Source organism: Fusarium oxysporum, chromosome XI (genome assembly GCF_013085055.1).
Source record: "Fusarium oxysporum Fo47 chromosome XI, complete sequence".
In the NCBI taxonomy this organism is placed as follows: Eukaryota; Fungi; Ascomycota; class Sordariomycetes; order Hypocreales; family Nectriaceae; genus Fusarium; species Fusarium oxysporum.
In genome coordinates this window covers 1,499,161-1,521,798 of record NC_072850.1, presented here as the reverse complement: position 1 = coordinate 1,521,798, position 22,638 = coordinate 1,499,161, and the positions used below count along the sequence as shown (strand labels likewise).

The window sequence follows — 22,638 nt, the reverse complement described above, 5'->3', positions numbered from 1 at the left end:
GAGTGACTTCTGACATTTGCAGCAGGTACTACAAGATACGGTGAGAAATATCAACATCTCAAGTCCCAAGTCAAAGCCTTGTTTTGGGAGCGGAACTTACAAAGTGCAGGGTAAGAAACTGTCAACAAACGGTTGTGATAAGATAAACGCACAGCCACTTTTGTACACCGCCCCACAACCTTCTAACGCTAGTAAACAAACCTGTGCCTCAACTTCGTGCTTCAAATCAACAACACACATGCGGCATCGCAAAGCATAGCCACTCTTCTTCGACTTGCGCGGCCATATCCATACTGACATATATCAAACTCTATTACTCAAAGCTATCTGCTCTCTTACCACTGTCGTCGAAAATCTTTCCCTGTCATTCGCTTCCCCTCATTCTTCATGCATTTATGACTATGGCGCCTTCGACTGTTTCCAAAGGGAGCGAAATCGCAGTCCCAACTCCATTCAACAAAATCGGCGGCACCCCAGTTCAAACGTGTTTTCACCGCATTCGCGACGCCTGTGGCAAGTGGCCCTGGGAACTCTTCCACGTGAAACATCTTCCTTCCATCTGGAGCGTTTACGTGCTTCAGAAGTTGCACCAGGCCATCAAGCTGGCGCACTCATCACCCAAGGTTTCCCTCGAGGTTGTTCTGGAACATTTGGAACGCGTAGTAAACAAGAGAGGCAAGGATTCGATACTCAAGGGCCGAGATGTTATATCGACAATCTAGTGGATTGCAGAGCAGAAGATAGCGATTTCGCAACAGGGCCCCCGAGAGAATAAGCAAAGGAAAATGACCGAAAAAGAAGCCCGCAAGCAACGCGGCCGGAGCTCTGTCCAGCATCAGAAGGCGAAACGTCGAACAAACAATGCCCAGACACGGAGCGCTAATCTTGAGCACAATAGACATAACGGATGTGCCAAGAGTATTGATGCCAATCTAGTCCGCGATGTAATCGTCGTCGCCCAGTCGCCGAGTCCGTCACCTCAACCCAGATAGAACAACAAGCGTGATCTCACAGCCCCGCCTTCGCTTGACCTCAGCAACTCTCACTCCGAACCACTCGGTGTTGAGCAAACCGAGAGCCAACCAAGAGGGGCGAGTTGGTTTAAAAAGAGGAAGAATGCGAGCGAACTTACAGCTCGTAGCGCCCCAGCACCAAAGCGGCAAAAGGCATCATCTCTGCCACCTCACACGCCCCGCGGTACGCTTGAAGCGAGCCACAAAGGCACGAGGATGAAAGACTTAACAGATGATGAGGTACTCTTGAGTCTGCATTACTTTCAAGCACAGAATGGACTGACTTTTGGCTCTAGAGCACATACATCTTGCGGTTGAACAACAAGACTACCGCCATTCGAAACAATGCCGACCGCGTACGTGCCCAGCAGATTGAGAACGAGAACCGACTGAAAGCGTTGAACTCCTCGCAACGTTTGCTCCAACAAGAACTCAACACCGCACAAGCCGACTTGACCAGAATCCGTCAGGACATACAGGACAATAATGTTATCCGAGACTCTATCCTTCGAATCATCCAGCGACGAGTCGCTGACAATGCCGATGGCTGGAATATCGCCTTAGAACGCTGCGATAAGTCGTTGAAAGTATTTGAGGATGACTCAAAGAAGACCATGGCGATCATAAACCACAAGAAACAAGAAATCGAACATGTTGACGAGATGGTTGCGTCGGCGAAACTAGCGGCTGAGCAATGTGCCGAACAGGCCGAGGCTCTGGCTGTGCACTTGGATCAATTGACTCGCATGAAATCGGCGTTCGATGTCCTGAAAGTTATGGTCGATATGGGACCTTTGGGGCTGGCGAGCCTGGGTGGAGAGAAGCTGACAGAGCTGGAAAGACTGGTCACTCCGGATGTAGGAGGGGACGGAAAGGACGTTGAGATGAGAGAGGGATGAGTACCCAGTGAAGCCAATATGATGGGTACTTGTGAATGGTATCGAAAGCTGGGATATGTGCATATCAACGTTGAGACAAGCAACATTCTTAAGAAAGAAATGTACTCTCTCATAAACTTAGCTATCTAGAAAAAACGGGAGGATAAATATCTGAAGTTGAGACAGGATATGAGCACCATAGCTCATCAATAACATTCATCATTTGCCCGAACCTTGAACAGGCCGGTAGCTCTTGATCACTTGCATTAATGACTTACATATTCCGTTTCGAGGAAGTTATACACACGTTATGTGCTTGAAGGAACACTTGACATGGCTAGCTGCTATAAAACCAGTGGTGCATGAAACCCTGGGTCCTTGAATTTGACGGGCCGCATCAACAAACACCATTAGGTCATCTTGTTTGCCGCTTCTGTGATCGGGCTAACCCTAGCCTAGCTGTTATGCACAGTAGTGAAGCCCAACCTGCCAGTCATCAAGATCTTATTCGAAGGCGCATCATACACCGCTTGCATGTGCGCTATTAATCGCTTCGGCTATCAATTGAAGACACATTGAACCAGCCATCTGCCTTTATCTCATGCTTAGATCTAGCGGAGTGTGTTAGGACAGAAAAGATCACCAGTGCCCCGCCGATGCGATAAAATGCTCAGCACATAAAATCGGACACAGAATCATCAACAAAACAAAAAATGAATGAGAATCGATTCATCTATCATCAAGATATGAATACAAAAAGAACATCGACAACGGCAGGATTCGAACCTACGCGTGCGAACACAATGCCTATGATGTCTCAGAAGAGATAGCAGGGCATCGCCTTAACCACTCGGCCACGTTGTCTTATCTTATCGGTGAGGTTTCCGCTTGCAACAAGCCTTTATGAGAAGACGCAATAAACTTGGGCTGTTATTTTATTCACCTTCCAGAAAAGGCGTTTTGATGGGGCTTTCATCAGACCTGCATATCGAAGTCTTAATCTCATGATGATCAGCAACCTCGTTATTGCAATATGTCTGGGGTTGCATTCATCTTCAGAACCGCATATGCTCTTACTGGATGAGTTGTTTTCCATGCCTCGGCTGCCGTTGCTTGCGCGGCACCTCCACTTTGTGCATGCGACGATCATATTATACACTCGCAATATAGTTTTCTATCATCGATCATACTGATAAAAGCATCTGCGTACCTTGGTTCCCATAGTTGACAACTGCAAAGATGTCTGATAACCCAACAACGCCTGAAGTTCAGGTCGACGAAAATACCACCTCCGACTCCGACTCGGTCTTCACCGCTGACTCCGTGGGTGCAACTACCTCTGTTGCTAGCAGTGTTCTCAAATACAAATGGAAGCATGGCCGACGATACCACAGTGATCGCGCGGGACAATACAGTTTCCCCAATGATGACCAGGAGCAGGATCGCCTTGACATGATTCACCACGTTTTTTGCCGAACTGTAAAGGATCGATTGTTCCTGGCTCCCATAGACCCGGAGGGACTGAATGTTCTTGATATCGGAACAGGAACAGGAATTTGGGCAATTCAGTTCGGTGACGAACATCCTTCTGCGACAGTGGTCGGAAATGACCTTAGCCCCATACAACCAGACTGGGTTCCTCCAAATGTCAAATTCATTGTGGACGATGTTGAAGCGGAATGGGTTGAGCCAATCCCATATGATTATATCCACTGCAGATACATGGCTGGGTCTATCAAAGACTGGCCCAGACTACTTCGACAAGCATACGCCAACCTGAAGCCAGGCGGCTGGATCGAGCTTCAAGAAACAGCCAATACGCTCTATTCCGAGGATGACTCGATCAAGCCCGACAACGCGTTAGTCCAGATGATGGACCACCTGAAACTAGCCTGTGATAAGATTGGAAGAACCATGGATCCTGCACCGTCTTTTCAGCAGTGGGCTAAGGAAGCTGGCTTCGCTAGTGTCAAAGAGGAGCGATTCAAGCTTCCAATCGGACCATGGCCTAAGGATGAACGGCTCAAAGAGATAGGAACTTTGATGGGAGTTAACATGAGAGAGGGTGTAGCTGCCTTTACGGCGGTTTTGTTTACCGATGTTTTGGGATGGTCACGCGAAGAGGTAGAGCTCTTTAATGCTCGTGTTAGAGAGGCATCACGCGATAGATCTGTGCACCCGATGTTTGATTGCTTGATAGTCACTGGTCAGAAGCCGAAAGAGTAACCAAAATTGAGATTCTCAGATCCAACGTACATGCATTTCCGAACTATTCTCTTTGTAATCTTCGTTAAAATGTCCTTGAACGGCTTCCTCCCATGACCGAGACTCCGGGACTGCTCCAGGGCGCGGTAGCGGTATATGCAAACCCTGGATTTCTCGCGAGTCATTTAGACCCGAGTCAGCAACAGCGCTTTTCCGTCCACTCACAAGCAAAAACAATCACCTGCCAGCAGTACATTACCCCAGATTTGCTGTTTTGACGGAGTCTTCTTCAGACCCCGAATCGTGGGGTAGTCCGAATATCGACTAGTCTCCGCGGCATTGAAATGGGAACATGGGGTAAACTTTACCGCAACAAGGTTAAGCCCTTGACCGATGATACTTCGCGATCCTACAGGGGATCAGTCCATGCGACATTATCCGGGGATACGTCGAAAATAGGTCTGTTTTGCGTATTAAGAGACAGGATATTCGTTCCCGTGCGAACTTACCGACTGGCTGAATCTGGGGATTTTCTGCGCTGATCTTGGCTAGTCTTGCGTGTTCCTCGGAGTAGATAGCTTGCCCAATGAATAGGGTTCCTAGTGAGGAGGAGTAAACGCATGGGTTTGGCTGACGATGATCGCTTCGAAGCATTATGCCACTGGTGGAGTATTATATATCTGAGGAAATACTCACATGAAATGGTTTCTCTTACGTAGTCCACTGTTTGATTGCAATTGCCAATTGGCATCTCGTTCTCTGACCTATCCCCGCTGCGCCAAGCCTCGGAGGCATTTTGTGACCATGCTCTCCTCAAACCTTTCCGCCATATCATTTGCTTTCATGTTTCAGGGCTTTCAAAGCGTACTCTCAAAGCCCACCTGCACAGATCATACCTTCCGCTCCATAAAGCTCGCCAATGCCAAGATTCTATCCATCAGCACCAATCTCACCAACGCCGAGCTGCCGTCATTCCCAACCAATGAATGGCCTAATAACTCAACGGATCCATTTCCCGTGTGTCAAGTTACAGTCCAGTATACACACCCAGGCTGGAATGACACCATCAACACATATGTAACACTGCCAGTCTCAGGCTGGAACGGACGATTTGTTGGAGTAGGTGGCGGAGGCTGGTCAACGGGAGACCTACCCGACCTTGCACAACCTGCTTCCAATGGATATGCCGCTGTCACTACAGATGGTGGCCACCTCTTGGCTAACAGACAGGAGTTGGACTGGGCTTTAGATAGCACCGGAAACCTCAATTGGCCTGCTTTGCAGAACTTTGCAGCTGTTTCTCTGGATGATGCAGCGACATTGGGAAAAGCCGTGACAGCGGCTTATTACGGCAAAAAGCCAAGATACTCATACTGGAACGTAAGTATATCATACTCTTGGGCAGATGGGCTTTACTGATGGCTGTCAGGGGTGTTCTACAGGTGGACGACAGGGCCATATGATGGCGCAGAGGTATCCAACTCAGTATAATGGCGTTCTTGCTACCGCTTCTGCTTTCAACTGGGACAAGTTTGTTACATCGGAGTACTGGCCGCAAGTTGTTATGCACAAGCTCGGTAAGATTATTGCCTCATTATTAGAAGCCTGCCATGCTAACCTGTTTCAGACTATTATCCTCCTATCTGCGAGCTCAACGCCATCACTAAGGCTGCAATTGAAGCTTGTGACCAACTAGATGGAGTCAAAGACGGTGTTATCTCAAACCCAGATCTGTGCAAGTTCGACCCCAAGTCTGTCGTTGGTAAATCGGTAGAGTGTACCAACCCATCTGGCACAATCAAGATTTCCAAGAAGGGCGCTGAGGTTGCTCGCTTGACCTGGCGCGGTCCGGAGACAGAAGATGGCAAGTTTCTCTGGTATGGACTTGATCGTGGTGCAGACTTGAGTGGTCTTGCCAATACCACATGCACATCGTTGAAGGATTGCATTTCAAGTCCCTTCGCCATTGCTCAAGACTGGCTCACCACTTTCCTTCTTCAGGATCAATCAGCTAGTCTGGAAGACTTGTCCCACGCAGAGTACAGCAAGCTCTTCCGGCAATCCGTTAACCGCTTTGCCTCAGTAATGGGTACATCAGACCCGGATCTCACAGACTTCAAGAAAGCAGGAGGAAAATTGATCTCATGGCACGGAACAGCAGATCAACTCATCCCGCACAAGGGCTCAGTGGATTACTACAAGCGTGTTCTCGAGGAAGATTCTAGCGCCACGGATTACTACAGATTCTTCGAAGCACCGGGTGTTGGGCACTGCAAAGGCGGCGATGGATGGTATCCTGGAAGTGCCTTTGACGCTCTTGTCAAGTGGGTTGAGCACGGCAAAGCACCCGAGACTCTGTATGCGGAAACTGTTGGCACGGAAAAGCGACGAGCTGTTGAGCTGTGCGCTTATCCGAAGCGGCTAACATACAAGGGGGGCAACCCAGACGTCGCATCCTCTTTTACTTGCAAGTAAACATTTCGCTTCCATAAATTATTACAAATTATATATATATACATATAAAAACACTTAAGCGAAGCTATCAAGCCTAGCCTGTGATCGTCTCGCCTCCTCCTCGCTGCTATGGTGCATTTGAATGGTGGTGTTGACAGTGATACCAGGAGTTTTATCACTAGTCGTACTTCGTCCCGCCACTGAATGCGCAGACTCCTTGAATAGTTCGTCCTGTGAATCGTTGTCGAGCTTTTGCGTACCGCCCATGACGTTTGTGACGATTCGGCTTTGGTTCGTTCGTCGGGATCGTGGTTGACCGGTGGAGGAGAGCTCGTAGCGTCCGTAGTTGGAGCCTGATCGGGCAGATGACATTTGGCCAAGGAAGAGAGTTCGCAGCGCTGGAGAATCTGTTAGTGGGATGGAGATAGCGGAGATGGGTAGACGTACGAGGAAGACAGGTTGCGATGATGGCGACGGCGGTTTCGATCATGGAAACGGTGCATGTCAACATGGTTTCGTTCTTCTTGGAGTAGTAGGCTCGAATGACTGAAGTCGTTAGCGAAGCTCGTGGTAAAGAAGTTGGAGGACGCACTGCTCGCGATGACGACCAGGAAACCGAGGGCGAAGATGGCTGCAACACCGATCTTTTGCTTTGTCTTCATCTGGAGCTTCATGACCATGGTGATGGGAAGACTGATGGCTGCGATTTATTAGTCGGGCAACTTGAATTCGTATCTTCTAAACATACTGATGACGTCGGTGCCGATATTTACTGCGAAGAGTGAGTATTGCGCATATAGACTCCAAAGGGATGAAATAACATACGGATAACGGTCAACCAATAGTTCTTCTCTGCTTCCTTCGGGTCGCACTGATCTGTTCAGTCGTCAGCATATGTTGTCTCAAACGGGAGTGAGGTAACGCACAGTTTGGATCTTGCGACCATCGCTTGTCATGTGGGAAACATTGAAAAATGATATGGAAGAAGATGGTAGCCCAGAAAATCACCAAGAGACCAAGAGTGACGTTGTAAATAACCTGCAGCTTTGTTCCAGGAGCAGCAAGTCGCTTGTAGAACAGAACCAGAGCAATCTTGATGGCCCATAACGAGGTGACGTAGAGAATCGATCCGGGAACGATCATCTTGTTGGTTGTTAGCAAATATCACTATTGCGATCGAGAGACATCAACTCACCTTCATGATCTGGATAAACTCATCGCGAGAAGCATTCGCCATATCCGCCATTCCCAAATTCCACATATGCTGCTGGATGATCAAATCACCGATCAAACAACACGCCGCCAGAATAATGAGTCCATCATCAATCGCCAATAGTCCAAGCTTGCGCACACGAACCCATATTCTCAAAATCAGAAAGATGCACGCAATGACGGTACAAATGTACCACGAAATCTAAAACCATCAGCAAAAACATCACCATAACCTCGTCAAAGGTATAAACTTACAACTTGTCCCAGACCCTCAGCCATTGCGACGTTGATCTGATCTGATCTGCAAAACAACCCAGCACAAAATGCAAGGCAAGGTGGGAATGCAGCAAGACTTATTTCCTACCGAAGGATCCGGAGCCCAAACCCCAAACCCCCCTGATCAACAGGACCCGTGGACTCGGTCCTTGGTATCAGCTCATTGTGTAAGAGATTGTCACAGTGAGATTCCAGAAGCCGTTACTTCTGTGGAGAGTCCTGACAGACTTGTCTCTAGCTCCGAAGTCAAAAGGGCACCAAATGTGGATTTTGCGCGGCGATATCCAGTCATGTTTCCAACCAGACTTGTGCACCTGAACTAGTGGCGCGGAAAGAAAAACCTCGGAACAACAAGGTGGACACTCCGCAAAAATATTGGCTGTGGCTATATCTCGTAAGGTATTATTCATTAGTGTCTTGGTTTCTAATATTATGACTCAAGTGACATTGAGCGGAATTAGCAGTAAGGCAATTGGGCTGACGTCCGGGTGTCTGGATTGGCTGATATGCAAGGGACGTGGTTTGTCGGCGCCGAGAGGGATTCCCGTAACCTTCTGCTTCAGGATGTGCGTCGGAGGATCGTCGTAAGGGTTCCAATCCGATGCAAGAGATCTGTGCTTGATTATCAAGCTCGGTCGGCGAACTGGCACTGTAGCGATTGACCAGGGGCAGCTTGGCCGATCAATTCCTATCGTGGAGAACAATCTCAACCATCAAGGAGCTGTCAATCCACAAATTCTGTCATTTTGCACTGATGGATAAGCGATGTGGGATCTCTCATTGAGCCTCGGATCCATTTGGCATCAGAAGATCAGCGTAAAATGCCCACTGTGATGCTATCAACGGCAATGGCTTGCAACTAACAGAGTTGGCCGTGAAGCCGCTCAACTTCTGCCCTACGCAGTATATCCGGCGTTTCTTTTCAATAGTCTCACCAGCCTCCCGTTCTTCCCGTGAGCCCCTTTTTTATTACCCGACATTTTTTTTTCTTTTCCCAAGTCGGGATTTTACAGGCATTCAGGATCCATGACTCGGATCATGCATGACAAAATCGACCGGTGCACGTTCCGCGAAACTCTATTATAGTGAATGTTCCGGCTGTGTCCTGCTAAATACAGTTAGAAGCCCCCAGCACTAAAGGGCCTTGGTTCCACTGCCGAGACCGCTCAGACGTCTCATTGTAGCTAAGCGTCCGCCGCTCGGAAATTCTTCGTCTCTGATATAGGCGAATCGAATAATAGCAAGCATCTTTTGGTGATAAAAACCAAAAGCTGCGGGAACTTCTGTCCACTCATTCTTCAAGCTTTTCTCGTGTCTCAGTCGATCTTCACCTTTTCCCGTCCCGTCTCATCACATTCCTCACCATGGGCCTCAGCAGCATGTTCACAACAACAGGTTTAATCCTGGCCGCCACGTGTCTTGTCCCTGTGACTGCGAAGCCTCCCTGTCCTCCAATTCCGCAAGCTGCTCTTCCTCAGGGTGACATTCAAGGTTTCCGTGACAAGCACTGTAACGCCGTTTATCTTGGTGTTCCTTTTGCTGCTTCCACTGGTGGCCAAAACAGGTAGGTCATCTAATTGTTTGTTTCACATTTTGATGAGCTGACACTGGTGTAGATGGAAGGCTCCTCAGGATCTTCCCGAGTCTCGTTCCAAGTTCCAGGCTACGTCATATGGTGCGACATGTCCTCAAGCCATCTCAAACGATGCCTTTACTCGTCAAGATGAGGATTGTCTGAACCTTAACATCTGGGCCCCATCCAAGGGCAAGAACTTGCCTGTCAGCCTTACCCTACCCTCCCGCATAATATTCCGAGACACAAACTGACACCCACTAGGTATTCGTTTACATGTATGGTGGTGCTATGGTCACTGGCTCCAGCAGCAACCCCCAGATCCAAGGCACAAACTTTGCTCGCAATGGAGTTGTTTACGTCAACTTCAATACCCGCGAGAGCATCTTTGCTTCGCCTCATTCTTCTGAGTTGACGAGCGCCAACCCTGATGAGACACAGAACTTTAGCATTTTGGATGTCGAGAAGGCTCTTGACTGGGTCCACAAGAACATCAGGGGTATGTTTCACGCTTATCGATCACATGCAAAACTTGACTAACGTTTATGCAGCCTTTGGAGGTAACCCTGACCATATTGTCTTTGGTGGTCACTCTTCTGGTGGTGTCCAGGTCGATCACTACCTATGGAACAACCCCAACACCTTCCTCAAGGGTGCCGTCGAGATGAGCGCCAACGCCATGTCCGGCCCCGCTTACGCTCCCGTTGATGAGGCTCTTAACGCTGTCGCCGAGGAAGTTGGCTGCCCCAAGGGCGGCAACGGTCAGCTCGACTGTCTCCGCAACAAGGACATTCTTGACTTCCAGACCAAGAACTTCAACTCCACCTTCAACACTTGGTTCACTCCCGTTGTTGACGATATCACCCGCTTCTCTGACTACTCTGCCCGTTTCGCTGCCGGAAACTATCCTTCCCATGTCCCCATGCTGACTGGTACCTCCAACGGAGAGGGTACCATCTTCAGCCTCGTCTACGGCGCTGAGAACAGCAACTTCAGCTCTTGGATCAACACTTTCGATGCCGATAGCGCTCATATCCCCGATGAGTCTCTGATCCAGGCATACAACCCCAACGACTACGCCACCGAGTCTCTCCGCAGCGGTATCCAGTACGGTGATGCCCGCTTCAACTGTCCCGTTGACTATCTCCTCGACATGCGAAGTGAGCAGCAGAAGACCTGGGTCTACCGCTTCTTCGGCAAGTACGATAACGTCGTTGGACCCCCCAACACTGCTCCTACCCACGGTACTGAGGTTCCTTTCTTCCACGGCGGTAATGAGTGTTTTGCCGCTCTTCAGGGTGTCACCAAGGCTCAGCAGGCTCTTGCCGATTCTATCCACAACTGGTTTGTTCAGTGGATCAAGAACCCCGCTGCTGGACCTGGCTGGGATACCGTTGACAAGGCCGAGGAGGTGGTCAAGCTTGGAGTTCCCGGTGACGAGCTTGCCCGTGGCAAGGCTCCCCGCAGCGAGTTCAATGCTGTCTGCCAGGCTGTAAGTGCCCATACCCTATCGTTTTTACAAGACACAATACTGACATGTCCCAGGTCTACAAGCCCAACTTCCCTAAGTACCCCGTCGTCCAGTCCGTCGCTGGTCTTGTCGAGGAGCTCTTGGGCTCTGCCTAAACTTATATACATATAGATTACGATCTGCCTCCGAGATATGAATAGTGTTGGGACACATGATGAAGCAATGCTGCAGTGCCATTCTTGATGATTGACTTTAGTCAACTATGAAAACTTGATAGATACATAATTATTAATTGAGAACATTCTCTAACACCACTGCTTCGTCTCAGGATCAAGAACATCTTTCTCAGCCTTCTTCCAACTCTCGATCACCTGAGCCTTCTTTTCCTCAGACCTTGGAATGATTCTAGCTGGAAATTCCTCGGGCATGCATACGAAGCCTTGAGTCAGCTTATCTGGATCTGGCAAAACGGGCTTGCCGTTCTTATCCACAGTAGGCTTAATATCAAATGCCCATAGGATCCGTGAAATGCCCAGGAATAAGCTTCGTTCGGCAACGTGAATCCCAGGGCAAATACGACGGCCTGCGCCAAAAGTGAACTGATCCCGTTTTGACGCGTCTGGGTTGGCTGCGGCGTCTGCCAAGCTCTGGAAGTCATCCCGGTACCTGTCAGGGTTGAACTGGCGAGGGTTGGGATGACGCTCAGGATCCATATGAATACCCCAGACATTGTTGAGAACACCTGCGCCCTTGGGGATAAGATATCCGTTGTATGTATCGTCCTGCGTGACAGCATGAGGAACAGCACCGAGGATGGTTGTCGGCATCCATCGCAATGTCTCTTTCATGCATGCGCGGACATACTGAAGGCTCTGCTCGTCATCCATAGTTGGCATGCGCTTACCAACTACTTTGTCGATTTCGTCCTGAGCCTTTCGCTGGATCTCAGGATAAAGAAGCATTGCCTGCACAAAGGCATACAGAGTGCTAGATGTTGTGTCTGAACCCGCTTCAAGGAGAGTCCCAGAGATATAAGCAGCTTGCGCATCATCAAACTTTTCCTTCTCTTGCGCTTCGGCTAATCCAACACAGAAACATGGCTTAATAGAGCCATCTGCGATGTCCTGCTTCGCCTTAAGCCAATGACTCATGTAGAGATCCTTTTCCTTCTTATGAAGCTCCTTGGCTTTCCTCTGCACGGGCAAGAGAAAGTCAGGCAGCTTCCTAAGTACGGGGAACGAGTCAAGGAGGGCAGCGATACCAGTTTGATTGATCTCGGCAAACTCAGCAAAGCCGTCGAAGAGCTGCATGAGCTTGGGGTCTCGATAGATAGGCGAGCGCCAGCCAAATACCATGGTTGTTGTGAGTGCGTTGGAGTATCGTCGAATACTCTGGAGGAATTGATCGGGTTGAACGATCATCTCATATAGCATTTGCTTGTTCTCGAGGTCTTGGTAGGGCACGTAGCTCCTGGCTGTGGTGACGTTGAGCAGCGAGTGTACCAGTTTGCGGAACTTAAGACTGTGTTAGGCTATATCGTAGCTAAACCACTCAAGGATGACTTACTGATCTCCATGTTGGTCCATATCCCTGAGGAAGGAAATAACTGTTAGTGTCATTGTAGGTAAAGGTTGGGGCCGAGAATGACGAACCATCATCAGAAGTCTGAGACCACCGCTGCCAAGAATCTGCCCAACGTACATTTCTTGTCGGTCAGAGTAGAGTGCACTCTTCTTATCGAGCAGATCCTTGACAGCTTGGGCGCTTGACAAGACAATGAAAGGCTTGGTGCCCAGAATGAGACTATAAACAGGCCCATACTCGTCTGCCCACTTACGGAATTGCAGATGGGCATCTTTTGTGGGCATCTGATACTATCAGTAAGAGTGTTTGCAAATTCTGTGAAGAAGGCTGTACCAAGTGAATGTTTCCAAGGATCGGCAGTGTAGGAGGTCCAGGTGGATAATTCTTGGGTCTTCTACCAGTGAACAGCAGACGTACGAAGATCGCAGCGAGAGCGACCCAAAATAATTGTACGGTCAGCATGATGGAGAACTGTGAGTGAAAAAGTGAATCCAATTGTTTCGTGAGCTGGAAGCAAATTGCAATCATTTCATTCATCTGCCTTTATATAAGATGCGTCTCACAATCGCCCAGTGTCGAGTCTCACAGCGGAACTATGTGGGATAGCTATAGACGCCACACCTTCTCCTGACCCGTTTTGACTGATCATGTTGGCCCTTGTCTCCAACTACCCAAAGCAGTGGTTGACCAACTTCTGAGCTCTCATTCGCCTCCCACAGGGACTCCGACTGGCCCCGTTTCCTCCACGGAGCACAGCCCCACTTCCCCGCGATCTGAAAACCTAAACCGGGATCGAAACCGGAATGCGGAGTTGCATCATCTTTGTCCCATCAAAGCTACATCTTTCCCTCGTCACAATCCAATCCACCCACATTGACATCCGACAATGTCTGACAACGCATCATCCTCAGGGGCCGGGTTTGCGTGTCCCCGCTGTAGCAAGACGTACAAGCGACGAGAACACCTCCAGCGCCACGCTGCATCCCACAGTAGCCTCCGACCTCACAGATGTAGCTTCTGTGGCCAATCATACCAACGAGCGGATGTACTCAAGCGACATGCTGTAGCCTGCCAGACCAAAGTCAGGACCGGGGAGGTATCGGCTACAGCGCCCAGCAGCCGACGAGCATGCGATCTCTGCGTTCAGCAGAAGAAGGCCTGTAGCACTGGCCAGCCATGCGAACATTGTCGTCGGAAGTCGGTCCAATGTATTTACTCCTTCAGTAACGGTGTAGTAACAGAAAGCAACTTGCTCGTAGGCCTGGATGAGAAGCAATATGACGACGAAACCAACCTACCGACCGTGGTGTTTGGAGATGACACGCTATTCGACTATCTTGGCAACTATACTTCAGTCTCTGATATGCTTCAAGGATCAGATAACAATCAAGACTGGTTGGACTTCATCAACCTCGCTGCCGGTCATTTTCAGGTAATACCGACCAGTCCCCAAACGCACCTAGACAATTACACCTTTCACTTTCTCGACAATTTCACGAGAAGATCTGGGCTGGTGGGCTCATTTGACTGCGGGACATTTGAACAGCGAGTGCAGGTTGAGGCATCTCACCGACCAGGCGAAGGCCAGGGTTGCCTTACTACGGAATTAGACGAGCTTGTACACCTCAATGGCTCATCAAGGGATCTTCCGCGACCGCAACCATTAGATCTCCATGACCCTCTCATCATCCAAACTCACCAAATACTTCTAGACATCAAAGAAGTCGTTACCGTCAAACCTCGAAACAGCGTCGTCGAGCTAGAATGGTCGACGGTCCTAGAACAGACCTGTATCCAATTCTTTTCTCCGCATAATTTACGGAAATATCTTTCCCTCTTCTGGCATATATGGCACCCTAACGTCAACTTCGTGCACCGGCCTACTTTTGACCCAGTGACCTCGAAGTCAATCCTTGTGGCTTGCATGGCATTGATAGGTATGTAACCCTAAAGCTATCTCTGAAGGATAAATCTTAACGTCAATAGGTGCGAGTGTGTCACCTAGCAAGACTGATAACGAACAAGCGACGATCTGGTTCAATTGTGTCGAAGAAATCGTCTTTACTGATGACGACTTTTGCAACGACCCTCTAAACAACCAGGACACCCTGTTGCTGAATCTGATCCAAAATATTTCGAAGATCCAAGCCCTGCAGGCAGCATATATGGTTTGTCTCTACCAGGGATGGGAGGGAACAGAGGCAAACAAACGACGAATCCGTCGATACCGGTTCAGTACTGTCATATCTGTAAGATATCCGGTCTCTCCTGGTCACATCAACTAATAAATGTTCAGATGGCAAGAGACTTCGGTATTATGTCTGCCAGGCACCCGGATTACTCTACGTGCCTATATGACAGATTTGATTGGAGAGACTTTGCTGCACGAGAGCAGCTTATACGGTAAACAGGCTTCGTATACATGTTGACCAATAACTGACATTTACTTAAGTATCTTTCTCTGGATATATCTTCTGGACCATGCATTCGTGATCTTCAACAACCTACCTCCCAGGATGGTCATCAAAGAAATGAGCATGCATATGGCATTTCCTGAGGCAGCCTTCCAAGCCAGCACATCAACAGAATGCGCTCGAGAACTACAAAACTGGCACTTGCGATCCACGCTGTTACGAAACATAACCTTTCGTGAGGTTGTTGAGAGCTTTTGTGGAAGATCTTTCTCGAGTGACATGCGACGGCTCTTCGCTGATCTTGGTCCCCTTAACCTCTTCGCGGTTGTATCAGGTAAGACTACCAAACAAGCCTCGACTACCCTACTGTTCTGATACATGTTACAGCCTTCCATGCACTGATATTTCAACACCAAAACTCCTTTGGTGGCCATGATCAACTACAGGCAGTTCGCAACGCTCTCGATAATTGGAAATCAGCTTGGGAAACATACTCAGATGAATTCTCATTCTCACCGCCGCATGTCATGGTTGACAGACATAATGTGGCAACGGAGAATCTATGGAGGAGGGTAGGCTTTATGCGGCATTCTCCAGAATATTGGCTCCTGGGGAAACTGCTGGTTGATCGCCTTTCAAGTGATTCATTCGGAAGTCCTGAGTCTACGGTGCCTGATGCGAGCAGTTCAGCACACGAACCGATTCTCACGAGATATGATCAAACGAGTATGCTTCAAGTCAATGACTTGATCACAGGGTTTCAGAATGTACATATTCACTAGGCAAGCTGTCGATTAGAACCTTCTCGTCATCCCAGAACTATTCCATTGCTTCCACTACCGTCCGAGCATTTCGCTCCATTATCTAAGAAAGACCTCGAACCCTCAGGCGCATAATCCAGTAACCCTACTATGTAGTCGGTAGTCCAGTAACGGAGTTACTCGAGATCGCCATTCCGCCCCCACATCGTCTCCGACCGGCATCTTCCAGCGGCAAGTAGCCTCGGAAAAGCGCTGTAACCCCCGCGATTTGCAACCAGCGCATCAAAAGCCTAATAATGCGGGGGGTTTCTCCCATGTTGAAATAATATGTTACATTGTTCACCGACGAGAGAATGACACGGACAACAGCACTTATTGCACCAGCCTTGGATGGCAGCTTCGAACTAAAGGAAGTCTATTTGGACTCTCTGCAACCAGATGAAGCGTTGATAGAGATCCACGCCTCTGGTGTCTGCCATACTGACCTTTCTTGTGCAAGTGGTAAATTGCCATGCGCACCGAATGCTGTTCTTGGCCACGAAGGTAGCTCATGTCGACTGCTGCATCACAGATACGTATGCTAACTATCATGACCGTTGCAGGAGGAGGCGTTGTTCTCGAGATAGGCGCAAATGTTACTTCTGTCTCACCCGGCGATAAAGTCCTTCTATCCTTCTCATCCTGTGGCTCATGTCCTGGATGCAAATCAGACCACCCAGCCTATTGCTACAGCTTCAACCATTACAACTTCGGCGGAAAGCGACCGGACGGATCAGCTGCCATGTCCATTATGAAAGAGGGGACGAGGCAACCGATTTACAGCACCTTCTTCGGCCAAAGCTCCTTTGCGGCGCGAACAATTGTTCATCGATCAAGTATTGTCAAGGTTCCTCAACAAACACCACTGGACCTCTTTGCGCCATTGGGATGTGGCATCCAGACAGGCGTTGGTGCTGTGTTCAATACTTTGAATGTTAAGCCCGGTACCTCTATCGCGATTTTCGGCGTGGGATCTGTTGGCTTGGCTGCCGTGATGGCTGCAAAGGCACGGAAGGCCAGCAGAATCATCGCGATTGACCTGCAGCCAGAGCGACTAGAACTTGCCAAAGAGTTAGGTGCTACGGATGGAGTTCTCGGTCCAGATCAGGAGTACATAATCAAGGCGATAAAGAACATCTGCCCCCCTCTTGGTGTCGACTTTGCAGTTGACTGTACTGGCGTCCCCTCCATCGTCGAAACCATGGTCGCTGCGTTGGGAATGAGGGGCAGGGCAGCTACAGTTGGCGCACCTGGAGGCAACGCGCATGCTAAGATAGATATCATGAGTCATCTCACGTACGGCAAGGAGTACGTGGGTTGCTCTGAGGGTGACAGCAACCCTGGGGTTGTGAGTATTAGCCCTGTCTTAATCTGAGCCTACCGTTACTGACTGGTCTCCGACTAGCTGATCCCTGAGCTCATCGAGATGCATGCCAAGGGCCTTCTGCCACTGGAGAAGCTGATAGCATATTATGATATCAAGGATTATGAGAAGGCTATGGCCGACATGAAGAGTGGAAAAGTCATTAAACCAGTCTTGAAATGGACTGGCTAGCCGCTATAGAACCAGACAATGGTCTTTCTTACACCAGAATCGTGGCATTAGCTGCACCGCCTCGTCCTCGCCCGAGGCTGATGGTTGAACAAGAATAGTAAAAACAATTTTATTGTATTTTCTTAACGGGGCCAGACTGCCATTGTAAACTTCAAGATCAAGTTTTGCCGAAGCATTCTATGATGCCATTGAAGACCAAAGAAGGAAGCTGAACCATAATGCGATGGTACCAATACTTCATGCATGCATCGTCAAACCCAGGTACGTGAACGTCAATCATACGTGTAAACTCAACAAATGCGCATTTTTCGGCTGTGAGACCGTCTGCCAACGGGTTTCTCTCCGATTGCAAATAATTCTAGAACAACATAATATTTTCTTTTACCAGTAGATGATTGGGCCTTGTGTTCTTCCAGATACCATCAGCGTTGAGAGCCAATACCCCAACTACGGTATCGGGAAATGTTGTCCGCTTTTAGTACCAATGCCACTGTCGAGTGATAATATACTGCTTCCCATTGGTTGAGATCGGATTCATGCCTCCAAGTCGTGATGCTAGTGGCTTGGCCTAAAATTGGGGAAGCCACAAAGTTGAAACCCGCGGAATGAATTCCCCGAATCAGGCAACGCATCATCATTTCAGACAAATCCCGACACTTTAGCTTCAACGCCTTGGTTTTCCCCAGATAATTTCCCCGCGGGGAACGAAACCGTTTCATGATTTGTTACTCTCCATGACTCGCAGCTACGATGGTCGTCTCTTCTGAAGCAGGTGGCTATATAACATCATCATGTCCTCTCCTGTTCTTTCAATTCACCATTCTTATCTTCATCGCATCCATCATCATCTTTGTCTTTGACCGGCCTCATTACGCAACATCACTGGCTCCAGAGCTCGCACAATGTCTACTGAGAGCCCTTCTCCTTGTGGATATCCTTCCAAGGATCACCCACAAGTCGAGAACATTGAAGATCCCGCTGCTTCATCAAACAATGCTCCTATCGTCTTTCTAAATGAGCAGATCTCATACGGTAAAGGCGGCATTCGCGGCGTCGTACAATCGCCCTACATCTTCGGCGCTGCCTTCTTAGCATCCATGGGAGGCTTCTCCTTTGGTTACGACCAAGGAGTCATCTCTATCGTCAACGTGATGAGCCAATTTCATGAGACATTCCCTCGCACTGAGACTGCATTTGGCAAAGGCTTCATGACTGGCATGCTAGAGCTCGGGGCTTTCATCGGATGTCTCTTCATGCCTACGCTCGCCGACAAAATATCACGCAAGAAGGCTCTTTCGATCGTTGTAGTCATCTTCAACATTGGCGCTATTATGCAAACTGCAGCTAACTCCTACGGCCTTCTGGTGGCTGGAAGAACTATAGGCGGTATAGGCGTTGGGACGCTTGCAATGGTATGCAGATGCTGTCTTTGTCTTGTTATAATGACTAACAGAATAGGGTGCACCAATTTACATCTCAGAAATCGCACCGCCCAACCTGAGAGGAACGTTGCTTGTCCTCGAGTCTGTCTCATGTGTTCTAGGCGTGGTCGTATCTTTCTGGATCACCTATGCTACCCGCCATCTTCCCGGCGACCTCTCTTTCCGACTCCCGTTTGGTCTTCAGATGGTCTGCAGCACTATTCTCGGTATCGGCATCCACTTCTTTCCCTACTCACCACGATGGCTTGCTCTTGTTGACCGATCAAACGATGCGCTGCAGAGCTTAGAAAAGCTACGTCGACTCCCCAGAACCGACCCTCGCGTTGAGAAAGAACATATCGGTATCTGCAACGAAGTGGCACTGCAGAAGATCATGCAAGAGAAGCGACACCCAGGCGTCAGCGGCCTCAAGCTCGAGACTCTTGGCTGGAAGGATCTTTTCCAGAAGAAGTCCTGGCATCGAACTTCCATCGCCGTTGGAGTGGCCTTCTTCCAGCAGCTTTCAGGCATCAACGCATTCATCTACTATGCCCCTACACTCTTTCAGTCCTTGGGTCAATCCTCTGAAATGTCTCTGATCATGTCTGGTGTCTTCAATATGCTACAACTTGTTGCAGTGACTGTTTGCTTTTTCATCATCGACAAAGTTGGACGACGGCCACTAGCGATCTGGGGCGGCATTGGAGGTGGCACAGCATGGGGCATCATGGCAGTTTTAGTGGGTGTATTCAATGACAAGTGGAGTTCCAATCCGTCTGCAGGCTGGGCTGCCGTGGCAATGGCCTTTTGCTTCATCCTCATCTACGGAGTCTCCTATGCTCCATTGGGCTGGGCTCTTCCCGCCGAAGTCTTTCCCAATGCCTCTAGGTCCAAGGGAGTAGCACTTGCTACAGCCACAGTCTGGCTCTTCAATTTCATTGTGGGCGTCGCAACACCCCCGATGATTGAGAGTATCGGTTTCGGTGTTTATATCTTCTTCGGGTCTTGGTGTTTCCTCGCGGCTGTTTGGGCGTTCTTCCTGGTCCCAGAGACCAAGGGGAAGACATTGGAGCAGATGGACGAGATCTTCGGTGACCATGCAGGTCAGGAGGAGTTGGAAATTATGCAATTTAGGATGGGTATCGTCGAGTATGGGCAGAAGAAGGATGTGGTGGAGGTCTGAAGCGCCCTCAAGTCCGTTGGGCAGATCGGCGCTTGGAGGCTTGAGCACATTTGGATGGAAGCTCAACGCAATCTATCCTCCAACTCTGAGATGTTAGTAAGACAGATGATCTATCAATATATGAGCTGTTGCCTTTTCGTCATTTTTCCTACTTATGTCACCTCGATGGCTTCGCGTGCGGACTGGTTGTAGTATGTCTTAACCTTCAACGCCATTGCGTTTCACAAGTCACAGGTCTCCCATAGACTGGCTTCGCAGAACCTCCATTCTACTTATGGGTATTTCCGGCCTTCCTAAGACATACCGTGACAGGCATACCCTTACTGGGATGTGCTGTCAGCTCTCCAGGCATTTGTGCCTGATAAGCTTGATATCCCAACAGAACTTCGTCTTTTTCCTTGTATGCAGGCACAATCTCAAGCTCCCTAACGGTCATAGCAAGAAGAAGTCTCAACTCTGTCAAAGCCAATTCCTGACCAATACATCCCCGAGGACCTAGCTCAAATGGACGAAACGCATTCTTATGAGCGACAGGATCAAGCCATCTTTCCGGGATAAACTTGTCAGGCTCAGACCAGAACTTAGAATTTCTGTGGATGGCCTTGCTTGCTGAGAAGAGGATGAAGCCGTCTGTTGGAAGCTGCTGCCCTGTCTCAGGATGTCTCAGGAAGAATGTCGGAGAGCCTTCTCGGCAAGATCCAATTGGCGGTTCTAATCTCAGAGTCTCTTTTATGATCGCAGTGGTATAAGAAAGCTGGTTGAGCAATGTCGGGGTTTCAGATATCCTTCTGGTTGCATCAGATGGGTCAGTCCCCAAGACTGCATCGTGCTCCACCCGCAACTTGGCAAGGACATCTGGATGTTGGTAAAGATAATTGTAAGCAAAGCAGAGCGTAGATGCCGTGGTGTCATGGCCAGCGAATAGGAAGATCTTCAGATTCTCAATGGTGACATCCAGAAAGTCAGAGTCAATAGTGCTCCCTGAAGTGCCTTCGGAGCCATATTCCTTCATATACGTTCTGATGGCGAGACCATTCACGGTCTTCGGCCCCTCGTTACATTCGTGATTTTGAAGTTGAGCTTCTATCAGTGGCTGGAGTTGGCTGCGAAGTTGTCGGTTTAGAGACGAGAGGCGAGAGTGGCGGAAAGGATTTAGAAGTCTACCCCATTGAGGTGGCGACCAGTCTGTGACAAGCAGTGAGATGGCACTTTTGAGTGTCGGGAAAATCTTGTCGTCAACGCCTGTTTGAATGCCCAGACTTATACCCAAGACAGAACGACCGATGATATCGCAAGTAGCCTTCATGACACAATCTTCAAGAGGGACAACACGTCCATCTTTAGCGATCTCTTGCAGGTATTTCTTCCAAATCAATGCCTCTTCAATGAACTCAGGAACAAGGGCCGTGATGTTTTGCGTCGAAAAACCAGGATTGAAGGTCGCTCGCCATTTCTTCCAGAACGCTCCTTCGGACAGAACAAGATCTTTTAACCCCGTCAACGGTCGAAATTGACATCTGATAATTTCATGCTTTGGTCGTGACGTTTCTTGAGTAAACTGCGCCGCGATATCAGGATGAAAGGTTGCCAACATCGGCCATGAGATGGGCCACAGATCGATGTAACAAATGCCCAGCTCCGCGATTTCAGGGTAGTCTCGAGCGAGAAAATCTGGCATCAATTGACCGTGGACGTCTTCCGGATACTTCATCATGATTTTGCCCACGGTGATGAGGTTACCTAGAAGCCATGAGTGACCAGGTAGTGTTGGCTGTATGCATTAGCGGTGGGCATGAGACCTGAATACTTGATTTAACTCACAAGGTTGTACTTTTTGACCGATCGCCGAAAAAAGACCCGCTGCTGGTAAAGCTTAAAGACAAAGTACCCAATGGACGTGAGGAAGAAGATGCCGCCCCATTTCAGCGCGGGACTGGTTCCAGCCATTCTTTATCGCTCAGATTCGTTCAACAGCGATTATCTACAAGAATAGCCTCGAGAGCTTTATTTCAACAAGAAAACGAATAAGAGAATGTGAAAATTGCAATGGAAGCTCTTGCTTACGCTGCCCCTCTCACTAGTGGCGGAATATCGTTTGCCCAGCATGCTAAGATAAGATGAAGCTCATGCGGTGGAGCCTATCATTGACCTTCTTTTGTAAACGGAATTCCGTGAACTCAACGGGTTTCAGGCTTGCAGACTGTGTTAAAGCTTCGCCTCAATCTGCTTCCCGTGATTGGAGCTGCTATTTAAGATTTCTAAACTCAGAATGGTACTGTGTAGCATGTGTTCCCTGTTGAGTTCTATAGATACAAAAGACTTGAATCTGTCCAAAGCTGGCATAAGACACAGTGGTATTCCTCCATGGAATTGGGATATTGTGAAACTGAATGGCAGAACTCTCCGGTTTCGTCGATATAAGCTTTAAGACAAATACGGTTATCATTAATAAGCGACCGTGGTGTAGTGGTTAGCATTAACGCCTTCCAAGCGTTAGAGAGGGGTTCGATTCCCCTCGGTCGCAGCCTTCCAAAAATGTCTCAAAGACAATTTCACTTTTTGATTATACACTCCTTGAAAACTGGAGCATTTTCTCTTT

At 48.8% G+C, this 22,638-nt stretch overlaps 8 protein-coding genes and 2 non-coding genes across 10 annotated transcripts; 6 read left to right on the top strand and 4 right to left on the bottom strand.

The window, feature by feature from the left end:
* Positions 1-401: 401 nt before the first annotated feature.
* On the top strand, positions 402-2,123 carry FOBCDRAFT_254102 (uncharacterized protein; the record flags this gene model as incomplete). The annotated part of the gene is made up of 4 exons (XM_059611088.1): positions 402-662; positions 723-953; positions 993-1,253; positions 1,310-2,123. 4 exons carry the CDS (start codon positions 402-404, stop codon positions 1,910-1,912), a joined length of 1,356 nt encoding a protein of 451 aa, XP_059466217.1. The 3' UTR covers positions 1,913-2,123.
* A 533-nt stretch (positions 2,124-2,656) lies between these two features.
* On the bottom strand, positions 2,657-2,755 carry FOBCDRAFT_t252. The gene has a single exon. It is a non-coding gene; the product is annotated as a tRNA-Ser (tRNA).
* A 223-nt stretch (positions 2,756-2,978) lies between these two features.
* Positions 2,979-6,571, top strand: FOBCDRAFT_192275 (tannase and feruloyl esterase-domain-containing protein; the record flags this gene model as incomplete). Its single annotated transcript, XM_059608724.1, has 4 exons — positions 2,979-4,113; positions 4,888-5,476; positions 5,550-5,673; positions 5,724-6,571. Exons 1-4 carry the CDS (start codon positions 3,131-3,133, stop codon positions 6,569-6,571), a joined length of 2,544 nt encoding a protein of 847 aa, XP_059468072.1. The 5' UTR covers positions 2,979-3,130.
* FOBCDRAFT_233630 (uncharacterized protein) lies at positions 6,568-8,079 on the bottom strand. The gene is made up of 8 exons (XM_031192631.3): positions 8,018-8,079; positions 7,746-7,964; positions 7,477-7,693; positions 7,376-7,426; positions 7,299-7,322; positions 7,143-7,250; positions 6,998-7,096; positions 6,568-6,948 (listed from the first exon to the last, which is right to left on the bottom strand). Exons 1-8 carry the CDS (start codon positions 8,039-8,041, stop codon positions 6,626-6,628), a joined length of 1,065 nt encoding a protein of 354 aa, XP_031031477.1. The 5' UTR covers positions 8,042-8,079; the 3' UTR covers positions 6,568-6,625.
* Positions 8,080-9,314: 1,235 nt separating this feature from the next.
* On the top strand, positions 9,315-11,362 carry FOBCDRAFT_192274 (Alpha/Beta hydrolase protein). The gene is made up of 5 exons (XM_031192630.3): positions 9,315-9,602; positions 9,655-9,817; positions 9,876-10,110; positions 10,163-11,103; positions 11,157-11,362. Exons 1-5 carry the CDS (start codon positions 9,403-9,405, stop codon positions 11,235-11,237), a joined length of 1,620 nt encoding a protein of 539 aa, XP_031031476.2. The 5' UTR covers positions 9,315-9,402; the 3' UTR covers positions 11,238-11,362.
* A 25-nt stretch (positions 11,363-11,387) lies between these two features.
* FOBCDRAFT_148636 (cytochrome P450) lies at positions 11,388-13,128 on the bottom strand (the record flags this gene model as incomplete). The annotated part of the gene is made up of 4 exons (XM_059608291.1): positions 11,388-12,596; positions 12,649-12,688; positions 12,784-12,950; positions 13,084-13,128. 4 exons carry the CDS (start codon positions 13,126-13,128, stop codon positions 11,388-11,390), a joined length of 1,461 nt encoding a protein of 486 aa, XP_059466216.1.
* Positions 13,129-13,552: 424 nt separating this feature from the next.
* On the top strand, positions 13,553-17,498 carry FOBCDRAFT_254097 (uncharacterized protein; the record flags this gene model as incomplete). The annotated part of the gene is made up of 10 exons (XM_059611087.1): positions 13,553-14,603; positions 14,653-14,915; positions 14,963-15,069; positions 15,119-15,414; positions 15,468-15,806; positions 15,863-15,921; positions 15,954-15,993; positions 16,211-16,384; positions 16,444-17,228; positions 17,286-17,498. 10 exons carry the CDS (start codon positions 13,553-13,555, stop codon positions 17,433-17,435), a joined length of 3,264 nt encoding a protein of 1,087 aa, XP_059466215.1. The 3' UTR covers positions 17,436-17,498.
* An 839-nt stretch (positions 17,499-18,337) lies between these two features.
* On the top strand, positions 18,338-20,075 carry FOBCDRAFT_324344 (general substrate transporter; the record flags this gene model as incomplete). Its single annotated transcript, XM_031192626.3, has 2 exons — positions 18,338-18,847; positions 18,894-20,075. The coding sequence occupies 2 exons, from the start codon at positions 18,338-18,340 to the stop codon at positions 20,037-20,039; spliced, it is 1,656 nt and encodes a 551-aa protein (XP_031031472.2). The 3' UTR covers positions 20,040-20,075.
* Positions 20,076-20,222: 147 nt separating this feature from the next.
* Positions 20,223-21,986, bottom strand: FOBCDRAFT_192264 (cytochrome P450; the record flags this gene model as incomplete). Its single annotated transcript, XM_031192624.3, has 2 exons — positions 20,223-21,810; positions 21,861-21,986. 2 exons carry the CDS (start codon positions 21,984-21,986, stop codon positions 20,308-20,310), a joined length of 1,629 nt encoding a protein of 542 aa, XP_031031470.2. The 3' UTR covers positions 20,223-20,307.
* A 505-nt stretch (positions 21,987-22,491) lies between these two features.
* FOBCDRAFT_t272 lies at positions 22,492-22,563 on the top strand. The gene has a single exon. It is a non-coding gene; the product is annotated as a tRNA-Gly (tRNA).
* The last annotated feature ends 75 nt before the right edge of the window (positions 22,564-22,638 follow it).